This window comes from Amia ocellicauda, chromosome 10 (assembly GCF_036373705.1).
Source record: "Amia ocellicauda isolate fAmiCal2 chromosome 10, fAmiCal2.hap1, whole genome shotgun sequence".
NCBI lineage: Eukaryota > Metazoa > Chordata > Actinopteri > Amiiformes > Amiidae > Amia > Amia ocellicauda.
This window is the reverse complement of record NC_089859.1, coordinates 21,329,192-21,341,237: the sequence shown is the minus strand read 5'-3', so window position 1 is coordinate 21,341,237 and position 12,046 is coordinate 21,329,192. Positions and strand designations below refer to the sequence as shown.

Here is a 12,046-nt window from a genome sequence, read left to right as displayed (position 1 = left end):
AGAATTAACGTCTGTAACGTCTTAGCTTTTTGTATATATGAGTCAGTGATGTATCAGTGTATCCAAACCGAACCTAAGCTACCAGTCACAATAAATAAATAAATCAATGTTTACTTAATTGTGGGAAGATGGAGTTAAATTAATAAATATCACAAACTGTAGATGTAATCATTCCATTTCATGTCTCTAATCCTGTTAAAAATGCAAGTGATGTTTAAATTGATTTGTCGACATTGTCTCCCTAATTAATTATATAATAAACGGAGTACATTTTGCAGACATATCCAGTCCAGGAATGTGAACAATAAAGCTTATGTTTGCTAGAGAACTCCCAAGACAGTTTAACAAAATATTGGCATAGCTGATGCTTTGATAATTGGTGACCTTTGGCTCTAGCATGAAAATCCCAATTCGATCTCTGGTCAATCTATTGATCAGGAAGCTAAAGACAGTTGTTTGTATAAGCCTGTCCCTGCCGTCTAATGACTGGAATCTTGCTGCCTGTTGGTTGTGAGTTATAATGAATTTATTTGGATCTTTCTGTGCATTGCGGAGTACTTTCTTTGTGAACTCTGTGCAGTGAGGGAGCGGACAGCTGATGGAAACAGTAGTCAGATATTGGGGTTTTCAGAGTTTGTGTGAGTTAGTTAGTTTGCAGGGAGAGTATGCAACAGACTCCCCACCACTGGAGACACATCATCAATCAACCTCTCCCAATGCAGCTAATTGCTGCTAATGGCCGGAAATTTATCTGAGGATGCAGAATGTGGTGGCCGGCCCTGTTCCTGGACAGCCGCAGACTTGGAAGTAAAACAAAAACACTATGGCTCTCCAGTCCATGGGTTGACCAGCCCTGTAATAGGTCAATAAAACAGTCAGGATCTCTGGCCTCAATACAAAGTGCAGAATGCTTAACAAACATATCCCCTTGGTTGCTCAGAAGTTAAGGACAAAACTTTAGTACAAATATGGCAGCCTAGAAATATCATAAAACTTCCGGAATTCTGGAATATGCAGCAAACAATACTAAGAGCTACATGCCATGTATACATAGTTACGTTATAGATTGATTGATAGACTGTGTTTATACGAAATAAATATAATACTCAAGCATCCACAACCATTCATTCTGAACATTATTTTATTTTATTTTCAATACAAATGACAGAGAAACAACATCTAATGGGTGATGGTGGTTTTAGTTTGACCTCAGGACTTAATCAATTAATGAAGACATTATTAGGATAAGATCTCAATCATCTGTTTATTCCAGGTATTAATGAGTTGCTGATCAAAAGGTACCTAGAATCAGTCAATGATGATGATCAAGGGAGACATATCTTGACCTCCACTTATGGATATGCTAAGAAAACAATATTCTTTAAGCCACCTGCGTTCATGTCATTTTCCCCCCACTTTTTATTGCTTTGTACCACCATCTTCATTAATTACACAGAATCATAATAAGTCATCCTACATCGCCACACGTTGCTCTTCCGTTTCTGTATTGAAACGTGTTTTCATCGGACCGAGACCTCCTACACGACGCAGTAAATAATTTAAAACACAAGTCAATGATATAAGTTTGTAATATTAAAGCACCAGTGGGTTTGTCGGGTGAAATGACCAATTGCATGTTTGATCTTGACCTTGATTCAATTGGACGCTCGGGCCACCGTAGCAGACACGGCCCGCTGCGCTCATGGCGGAACCGGGCGGGCGGTTTCGCTTCCCGGTTTGAAAGCCCCGGCGCCAGCTCGCCCGCTCGGGTTTCGCACACTTGGCTGTGCGGGTGACACTGACTTCTCTGTATTTCTCATGGCTCGGCTGCACTTCACACTGGTTGCTCTCTGCCTGCTGGTCTGGGCTGCCACCCCCGGCGCGGCTCCAGATGGCAACATAATGACGGCCGCCAACAGAGCCGCCGCCCGCCAGCCGCGAAAATGTAACGAGCAGCTGAACGCCGCCCGACACAGTGGCAGCGCCCGGGCACCGCACGGCGCTCAGTACCAGCCCGGCACCGCGGCGCCGGCCTTCCGCATCCAGACCCTGGACGGGGACTTCACCTACCCCCCCCCGGCAGGAGAGCGCATCTCGGTGGTGCTCCACGCCTTTACCAACAAGTCCGCCTTCCTGGAGTGCCTGTGGACGGACCGGTCCTCCCTGGCCGCCCTGGTGCAGCAGCTGCCCGAGGACTCGCATGTGGTCTTCGCGTCCCTGGATGACAGCGGCTGCTCGGACGTGCAGTGGATGAGGGCGCAGATCCAGCACGCCGCCAAGCTCAGGTAACACCTGCGGGAAATACAGACGCCAGGGGCCGCTCCTCCGGGCTGTGTCTACTGTGCGCACTGACGCACCTCGTCCCTGGCCATGGAAGAGCCTTCGCACCTGCACGGCTCTCGCACCCCGCTGCCTCTTTGTTGCACACTCACCGGGCACTGTTGGTAAATACGAACATTTTGTTGTCCATCACATTGAGTGTGTGATCTGTACATAACAGTAGTTTTACATAAACAAAGGGATATTGATGTGCTCGTGTTTGGAGTTTGGAAAAGTTTTTCAAAGCCTGCACTACTTTCTTTTCCTTTGTCCACCGTATTTATCTTTTTTTTTTCCCCCTCGCCCACACTTGTTATAATTATAGCTCTATAATATTTCTGTGCTTCTAAGTTCAACACTTTTGAGAGCAACGATTCCTGTCACGACCCTCCATTTAATTTGAAACCTGTAATTCAGTGTACAATGTGCAGCTGTGTCTGCTAGGGTACAGTACAGCCTGAAACATTGCCACATGAGTGCTTCGATAAAGCATCCGAAATATACACCGATCAGCCATAACATTATGACCACTGACGGGTGAAGTGAATAACACTGATAATCTCGTTATCATGGCACCTGTCAGTGGGTGGGATATATTAGGCAGCAAGTGAACATTTTGTCCTCAAAGTTGATGTGTTAGAAGCAGGAAAAATGGGCAGCGTGAGGATCTGAGCGACTTTGACAAGGACCAAATTGTGATGGTAGACGACTGGGTCAGAGCATCTCCAAAACTGCAGCTCTTGTGGGGTGTTCCCGGTCTGCAGTGGTCAGTACCTATCAAAAGTGGTCCAAGGAAGGAAAAGCGGTGAACCGGCGACAGGGTCATGGGCGGCCAAGGCTCACTGATGCACGTGGGGAGCGAAGGCTGGCCCGTGTGGTCCGATCCAACAGACGAGCTACTGTAGCTCAAATTGCTGAAAAAGTGAATGCTGTTCTGATAGAAAGGTGTCGGAACACACAGGGCATCACAGTTTGTTGCGTATGGGGCTGCGTAGCTGCAGACCAGTCAGGGTGCCCATGCTGACCCCTGTCCACTGCTGAAAGCGCCTACAATGGGTATGTGAACATCAGAACTGGACCACGGAGCAATGGAAGAAGGTGGCCTGGTCTGATGAATGGCCTGACTTGGCCAATCCAATGGAGCATCTGTGGGATGTGCTGGACAAACAAGTCCGATCCATGGAGGCCCCACCTCACAACTTACAGGACTTAAAGGATCTGCTGCTAACGTCTTGGTGCCAGATACCACAGCACATCTTCAGAGGTCTAGTGGAGTACATGCCTCGACGGGTCAGGGCTGTTTTGGCGGCAAAAGGGGGACCTACACAATATTAGGCAGGCGGTCATAATGTTATGGCTGATCGGTGTATGTGGGCATCTGATGACCCCTTACAAGTGAGGCGTCTGAGACTTAATTCAAATGAGCCCATGTTGTTGCCTCATACAGCTTCTTGGAAGAAATAAGAAAAATCTAATATAATAATGTACATTAATGTCTCCCAATTTGTTTGAATTCAAAATGTATGATGCGTAGGCTATTTGTTCTGGGTAGATGCTATTTTAAATGAAAGTACAACATATTGCATGTAATTGCTGATGGGTAACCTTTGAACTTGACATCAGGATGCCAGATAAACTATGCTTTTAACCAGTACTTATCCGTCCACTAGAATTCACCTGATTTACATACCAGCTTTAAATAACTGCAGTGATGTTATTTTAAGGTGCTAGGGGGGCATCCAGTCTTAATTAAAACATTTTAGGTTACAGAAAATGCCCTCTGTGATCAGCATGTGTGAAAGAAGGACCTGCGCTGTTTTCGGCACAACATCACCTTCAGATTCTGACTAAACTGAAAAGTAATAAATAGAAACGCACAGATTCTCAATAGACTTGTCCTTTTCCCCCCGACTGGTTCATGTGAACTGATGTAAATCGGTCTTTGTTGTGAAATGCAGGGCAACTGTGAATTACACTTTTTAACACAGTCCCATGCTGTGTTGTCCGAATGCAGGGGAAAGGATGTTCTGGGTCGGATGCACTTTTCATCTGTTCCTGTGTTCGGTCTGGGCAACTGGATTCCCAGCGTGCTCTATTCCTGGACGTGTGATGGTGTGAACTGTGGACTCAGTCAAGTGGTTTTCACTTCGAAAGGTATGCCAGCTTCAAAATCCTTTTTCGAAGAGCCTCAAATATCGGGAGGTGTCCGGTTGCTGGAAGCTTCGGATCTCAATTTGATATCCCAATGGGTTCCGTTGATCTATTCATTGCGTTTTTTAATAAACTGATCAAAAGTTTGGACAAAACTGGGCTTTAACAATGCTAAAACAAACACACAAATGGCCGGGTTTTAAATCCTGTGCCTTCTTTGTCTTTCTGAGTTAGTTGTAGGTTGGTTGTCCTTTGTGTTTGGATGTTGTGGTTCGCAGGATTGCTACAGCTCTGTTAATATGCAATGTTTCTTCCTGAACTTTTGAAATGGTGAGTCAGCCTTTTTTTTAAATGGAAATGTTAAGTATTTTTTTTAAATAATGCCGGAAATTAAAAAGGTTAGTTATCACCCGTGAATAGAGGCCCCATTTCATTTACATCAGAATGAGTGTTTGTTGTGGGTGCCTGGGCCATGTCTCTGCCAGGCAGCTGTATTTTCTCTCAAGTGTTTTCTACACAGTGGCTCTGTCCTGACTATTACTGCAAATGAGCATTGTATGTAAATGCTATGATTAACACGTTACAAATACCCCCCACACACACACATACCCACCCACCCCCCCACCCTCATGTATACAACCACACTGGGTGCACAAAAAATACAATCAAATGTTTTTTTTTAAATCTATATAATGTCTCATTCTTTTACATTTTGTCCGGTGTGCTTAGATCGCTTGGATCTACACAAGATGCGGAACAATCGCACAGTCAGTCTGAATCTACTTTTTTTTAATATGAAATATCAGCGTATATACACTCTGTTGGGCGTATTTGAAGCTCAATACCACCATATCTTATTCGGTGCGAAATGCTGAGTGCTGGGTCTGACACCATCTTAACGAACCCAATCATTTCCACCCCGCAGTCGTTTAATGTCGGGCTCGGGCTCAATGTGTGAATGTGCCTGTCTCTCTTATGCATGCATTAAGAGATCTCGCGCAATCATGGCCTTGAAATCCTGATGTCTGTGGCGTCCGTCCGGCGTCTGAAACGCACCCAACCGTGCAGCTCCTGTTAATAAGGACCCTGAGAGATAATTGTATGACCCCTCCAACAATCCCAGACTGTCAGTGGTCCGTGGCCGAGGCGCCCCCAATCTGCGTTCTGTCGCCGGTGGAGAAGTGTCTGCAATTAGTCCATCCACATTCAGGGTTTGGGCTCCTGACCTGGGTAGCAATGTCCAGACAGCAGGAGAGACGGGTGCAGTCTGTCCAAAGTGCCGATCATCCGTGTTTAAAGCGAATTAAGATCGATACAGATTTATTTCAAAGTTCGTGTTCAAGTAGGTTTTCTGTTTGTTCATGTATTCTCTCTCTCTCTCTCTCTCTCTTTCTTTCTCTGGCACAGAATGGGGCACCCCTATTGTTGCCAAAAGACTGGACGCAAAGTACGACTGGCTGATGGGCCGCTGGACCCCGGTCTCCCACCCCCTCGTGGACGGCGCTGACGGCTGCTCTGTCGCCCCAGCAGTGGCGGGGGCCGTGGCGTGGGTTTCTGAAGGGAACTGCTCCTTCTTCGCCAAGGTTTGTTTGAAACTTTCCGTGTCTCTGTTCCCCATTACTGGGAGGGGAATTCCGTCTGCCGCACCGGGGCCCAGCTGGAGGAAATGCGATGAAGACTTCCTCCCAGAATGAGAGCTGCTTTCTTTTTGCTGTTTTGGTTTTGTTCTAACACAGTAGAAGTGGAAAGCAGCGAGAGGTAGATCCCACTCTTCAACAAACAAACAAACGAAGAAAGGGCCTTTTCTTAATTAAACGTGTGAGTGTGTGTGTGTGTGTGTGTGTGTGTGTGTGTGTGTGTAAAAAGTTATCTGAAAGCGAGGGACTGCGCAGTACTGGGGGATCATTATGGTTGGGAGGAAGACGAGACAATTAATTTAGATATTAATTTTTCATCGCCCCATCTGCTAAGGTATGGGACCAGCAGGGCATGTAGCCATATTTCAGTGAATTAATCAGCTTCATAACTGAATCTGCTCTTCCCGTTTAATTTGAAGATGAAAGAGCCGCCCGCAGCCGATGAAAGACTCGCAGTCAGGACTAGTCAAGCTGTAAGATTAGCTGAGCAGCGGCAGACAACAGGGGCAGGTGTGTGAAATAGGTTTTCTGTTAGTGGTAATTATACGTTTAATGTCACCCCCTGGATCACAGCGCAACGTAGCGCAGAAAGGATGGCGTTCAGTAAATGTGTTTAATTATTGTGCATGGAAGTAATGACTGAGTACGAGTTGAATAGTTCTGAAACTTGGGGTGTATTAAGCTCACCTGTTTTGCTTTCCTCACCGTCTTGTAGGTATTATATAATTCTATGGAAGTTGGCTTTTTACGTAGCAATGAACTCAACATTCACAGCCATTTATAGAGATGTTAGTATGTCTTTTTATTGAATATAATTGGCTCGTTGTCCAAAGTTTGTTGCACAGAATCAGTTCCTTTTCTAAACAATAAATAAAAGACCAGAAGTCAAGTCAGACAACACAGGGGTGATGCATGAAAACACCCTCACCAGCTCCTTGTGTAACTTTCTGTCTCCAGACATACAGACACAACTCTTCTACTGCCACAGCCTTATACCTGTCAATACGCTGCCCTGTTGGAAACAAAGCCCTCAGATGCTTTCTGTTAAAGATAGTTTTCTAGCAGCTGCCTTTTTGAGATTTGTAGTTCCCTATAATATCGGCCATCCATCACTTGGCCACCATATAAGAAAGTGTCCAATCGAGAGGAGGCCATTCACCCCATTGTGCTCATTTGGTGTCCATTAATAACTAAGTGATCCTAGGATCCTATCCAGTCTATTTATAAATGTTCCCAAATTGTCCCTTCAGCCACATCGCTGGGGAGTTTGTTCAGATTGTGACGCCTCTCTGTGTGAAGAAGTGTCTCCTGTTTTCTGTCTTGAATGCCTTGAAGCCCAATTTCCATTTGTGTCCCCGGGTGCGTGTGTCCCTGCTGATCTGGAAAAGCTCCTCTGGTTTGATGTGGTCGATGCCTTTCATGATTTGAAGATATGGTATGAAGACTTATCTTCATATATGTAGATGAAGATGGATAGATATTATTCACTAAAGTCCTAGACTAATAGCAACTGCCAAAACATGTATCAAAAGCCAGAGAGCCTCCCTAAGGTAAAAACACTGAACAATTTTCTTCTGCAATGTATTACAATCCCATCACTGGTTGGCAGATGAATGTGTATGAAAATTAATTCAAAATGAAGCGAGGGAATTCGAAGCAATTAGTATAATGCTAATAATACAGAGATGTGGATAAACAGCCCGAATTGGAAAACATGCATCGCAAGTGTCTTCTCAAAGTTTTCTCCAATACCAGCTCCCCCATCGGAGCTCAGGGATTTGCACACATAGAGGGGACACATGGAGTGAATTCATCACTACTTAATGTACGCCTTGACAACACACCGGTTTGTGCCAACACCACGACACCACTGTCCCTCGTGCATTGTGTGTCAGGAAGAGTTGGTTATTTATGCGTTTGTTTATTTTTTCTCCAAACGGGCTTCAGCATCACAAAGGCATTGTTTGGCAGCTCACACATTTCTCCTGCCAACAATACTCTCCTCTGGGAGGCCGTGGTAATCATCTGTCAGGCCGTGGAGTCCCCAGATGAGAATCCTCACTCAGGTACAGACGCTAATCAGGGAACTAGTATTCACATCCATTACAAAGGCCACCCCGGCCGCAGGTAGACTTAACAAGGGGCAAACGTGTCCAGATTGCAATCTGAAACTCGCCCTGTAAATCTGACCCTGTTTCTGCACAATTAGTGGCTTCCGAATTTGTAAATTTGAATGTTTACTAAGTACAAGAAAAGCATTTAGTGTTCCCTGCAGAGAATTCAATCAGTATTGGAAGACACAAAATCTTTCCATGTGAGAAAGCAATGGTTATTTAGTTGTCTGATTACTACAGTGGAGTTCAATAAGATTTCTACAGTGGTTTCAGACTCTTGTTTCTAGCTGCTCCGGTATTGATCCGGCATTGATGCATCTGTTTACAGACTGTAAACTACTTCATTCTGTAAATTCCTCATAAAATTCCAGGACCAGTTGATGATCAAATATTTTCTTGTGTAGGATAAGCAGGTCTTCATGTGTGTGTTTATGTGTGATTATTACATGTACATTAGGTGAAAAGTCTTCGGCTACAAAAAGATTGAGACAATCCTACTCATCCTTGTGTTGTTGATGGGTGTGTGTGTAATTGTTGATATGACTTTGATTTCTAGAAAAAGATATGTACGTGCTGATTAAGGCTTGAGTGGTATTGGCTGGTTAATTTTAGCAACACATTTATGACAGCAGTCTGTGTGTGTATTTTGAAAAGATAAGTCTCTCAGCACTCCGTGACAGAAAGGGAATACTCCCAATTCCAGGTGTCAAAGGACAGCGGGCAGAACGAGTGGATCAATACCAAGTAGGCAGCCCTGACGCTTCCAGCAGCACCAGTAAGCCGTCAATAGTGACAACCAGGGCATTCTGTTTCTTTACAACAGACACGCAATCCGATCTCTGACATGGCAGACCACCGACTTGGGCTGAATTCAAGATTGAGTTTTTGTCATGTTTGATCAGTCGGCTGTTTAATTGATTGGGTTTTTGTTTTGTGGGGTGGGGGGGTTAAGGAAAGCTGTGTGTGTATGGGTTGCACTTTTGTCAGAATTGGATCTGCAAGTTTTTAATATCTGGCAAATGCAAGCACCTGAAGATTACTTATTGGCCCTTCCCTCGCTGCAGTTTGTCTTGTTTGAGCAGGACTTGTGTAGTTCGGAGAGGTCCTAATTGGTGGGGTCTATAGGGCGCTGAAGAGCAATCCCTTCTCCATCGAGGCGCACAAAAGCCTCGGTAATCCAGGCGGTACGGGGAATAATAAGCGACAATTCTGCGCTCCCCCCCAGCTAGTCTGTACATTATTTTGTGCGTTCAGACTCTCAGCCTGGACTTTATATCCGTATGCGTTTATTCTATGCCCGGTTCTGTGCAGGGTACCGCTTCACACAGTGTCTGGCACAATGTGTCTAAAGGCAGGACCATGTGCGCTGACTGATAAGTGTTCTTCATTAGTTCCGCAGGCTTTTGTGGTTGTTTCCAATGGATTCATTTGAAACAGCGGGGAGAGAAAACACCCTTTAATGTAACCGTTCGACGTTTGAGGCAATGATGAGATTAAGTGGCTGTTTAATCACGGGGATGTCAGAATATTCTTGGCATTGTTCCTTTTATTGAGAAAGTCTACCAGCGGGTCATATAAATATGCCAATCAAAGTTTTATTTGTGGGTAAATGTGTGTGCACTGAACAGGGAGAAATAGAATTGACTCAAAGAGGGAAATTAGAGGATATAGTGAAACGTTAGGAGGTGCCTTTATCTTTTAGTGTTTTTTTCCTTCTTGGTTTATGAATAGCATAAATGACCTGGCAGGACCTCATCTGAGCAGCGCCGGCTCTGCACAGCGTCTGACTGGGACATCATTGTGCTGAAGCCCTCCGTGAACACGCACATTGGCCGAACACAAACCTCAGACACGACAGAAAGTCTCAGGCATTAAAAGGCCAGCTGTACAATTCCTGCAATCATGCGACAGGACAGTGGGTCCCACTCCTGGTTTTGTTATCTCAAGTCTGTTCCTTAATTTAACTAATAATTGGCCTAATAATAATGTCAGGTTGAATATAAAAGTATATAAGGCGCCGAAATTCATTTTCAAAATCAAGTAAAGCAAATTATTAGTTCAATTTAGGTTTCAGTTAATTGATTAAGGGTGCAGGATAACAAACCCGCAGGACATTGGGTTCCCAGGACCAAGATTGGGAAACACACTAGGAGTCGCACACACCAAAATGTGCATCAGCTGCTTTGGCCGTTTTGTAGTTATATTCACAGCGCTTACCTGGAAGGTCTTACGGCAACTTATTGGGGGTTAATAATACAGAAAATATAAACGTCCCATCTGTAAATGCAAATACTTTCAAATAAGGTTTGCTATAAAATATTGATGTACTTTATATGAAAGAAAATAAATCTATATTTATATATTAGTGTGAAAAAAAAAAACATTTTAATAAAACAGAATCTGGTGAAAGCTCTGCCAGGGAGAGTCTCTTTGTCATATTTGATCAGGATTTATAACTGTTGTGCATGGATTTCTTATTGGCAACTTTGTTTCTTTGTTTTAGTTTTAGTAACTTCCTAAAGTAATGGGACTTTAGGGTATAAATCAGGGTTTGTCAAATGATTAACCATCAGTTGCTATGAGTTTACCAGCTGTTCCCACAAATACAAACTTATCAATGTCTTGCCAATTAAAGTGTTGTAGTTAGATAATGTTCTGAAAATGACTAATCTTTGCAATCCTGTGGAGGAACAATGAGTTTATTTACTTTGTTATTTTTATCACCATGCGTGTGTGTGTGTGTGTTTGTTCATCCAATTAATAGTTTAATTCATTCCTCACAAGTGGTAGGAATTATTTTAAATTTGCAAGTTGTTAAATGTAAGTGTAAGTGTACCAATTACACGATGAAGTGTTTTATCAATGCATAATTGAAATAGTGTTTTCGGTAATAACTTCAGTTGGACGAACACTTTTTTTTGTGGGGGAATTTGTAGTGCTGGAGTTGATGGGTGCATTGAGCAGTTCTGCATTCTGGTGTATGTTTACATTGTGCAGCTTATGTATGGATGATCGTTCCTGTAAATTTATAATGCCATTGTATTTTTGAATTGTTAGTCAGTTTAGATAAATGCATCATGCCTCCCGTCTACGTCAAATCCTTTGCCAAACTGTGGTGTTGATATCACAGACTGCAGCAGACATAAGGAATACGTTTCAATGACAATCGTTTATGCAGGTGACCGGTCCAGGTTTTCAGATACAAGTATGTCCATTCATTTGCACAGATCTCTTTGAATGAAGTGAATAATGTTTACCTGTTTCTGTTGGCGGTCCTTAACACTATCGAAACCCTATTAACTATACAGGCCCTCGGGGATAAACGGTAAACTGTCATCAACAAGGAGGGGCTCACGACTTTACACTTGAAGGAAAACGCGAATGTTTATAAACAAGAACGATGCAACTATAACCCACATATGTAACGGTTGTTATGTTTGTATCTCGCTCGGCATTCCCTCATTTATTTGACCTTCAAACTGTCAGATATGTAGAGGAGCAGAGGTATGGGGTGGACAACTAATGACTTGGAAGCTGAGGTAATCATCGGTGCAGATCAAAGTTTGCCATGGAGATGGGGGCTGAAATTGTGTATGAGCGAATCCCAAGTGTTGTTGAGCATACAAACCTACACACACGCACACATACAGAGATAACTGTTCAGAGCTGAACATAATGACTTTGGTTCAATTCCCATTCACCCCCCTGAATCGATTCTAATGCTGTAACGCTGATATTTTCCACATCCGTTTCCACAGTTGAATTGGAATTGACTCCGACTCCACTACTGATGTGAATAATACGTATGCTATAAAACTGGAAAGT

The 12,046-nt window shown here is 43.7% G+C and overlaps 1 protein-coding gene across 2 annotated transcripts in view; it reads left to right on the top strand.

Annotated features, from left to right (window-relative positions):
• The first annotated feature begins 1,700 nt into the window (after positions 1-1,700).
• Positions 1,701-12,046, top strand: part of LOC136760208 (uncharacterized) — a 43,676-nt gene continuing 33,330 nt past the window's right edge. Inside the window, exons 1-3 of one of the 2 annotated variants that reach the window (XM_066715510.1) lie at positions 1,701-2,285; positions 4,334-4,473; positions 5,878-6,053. In XM_066715510.1, coding sequence (XP_066571607.1) covers positions 1,819-2,285; positions 4,334-4,473; positions 5,878-6,053 — 783 coding nt within the window. In that variant the 5' untranslated portion in view covers positions 1,701-1,818. The other variant, XM_066715511.1, reaches the window with a different exon arrangement.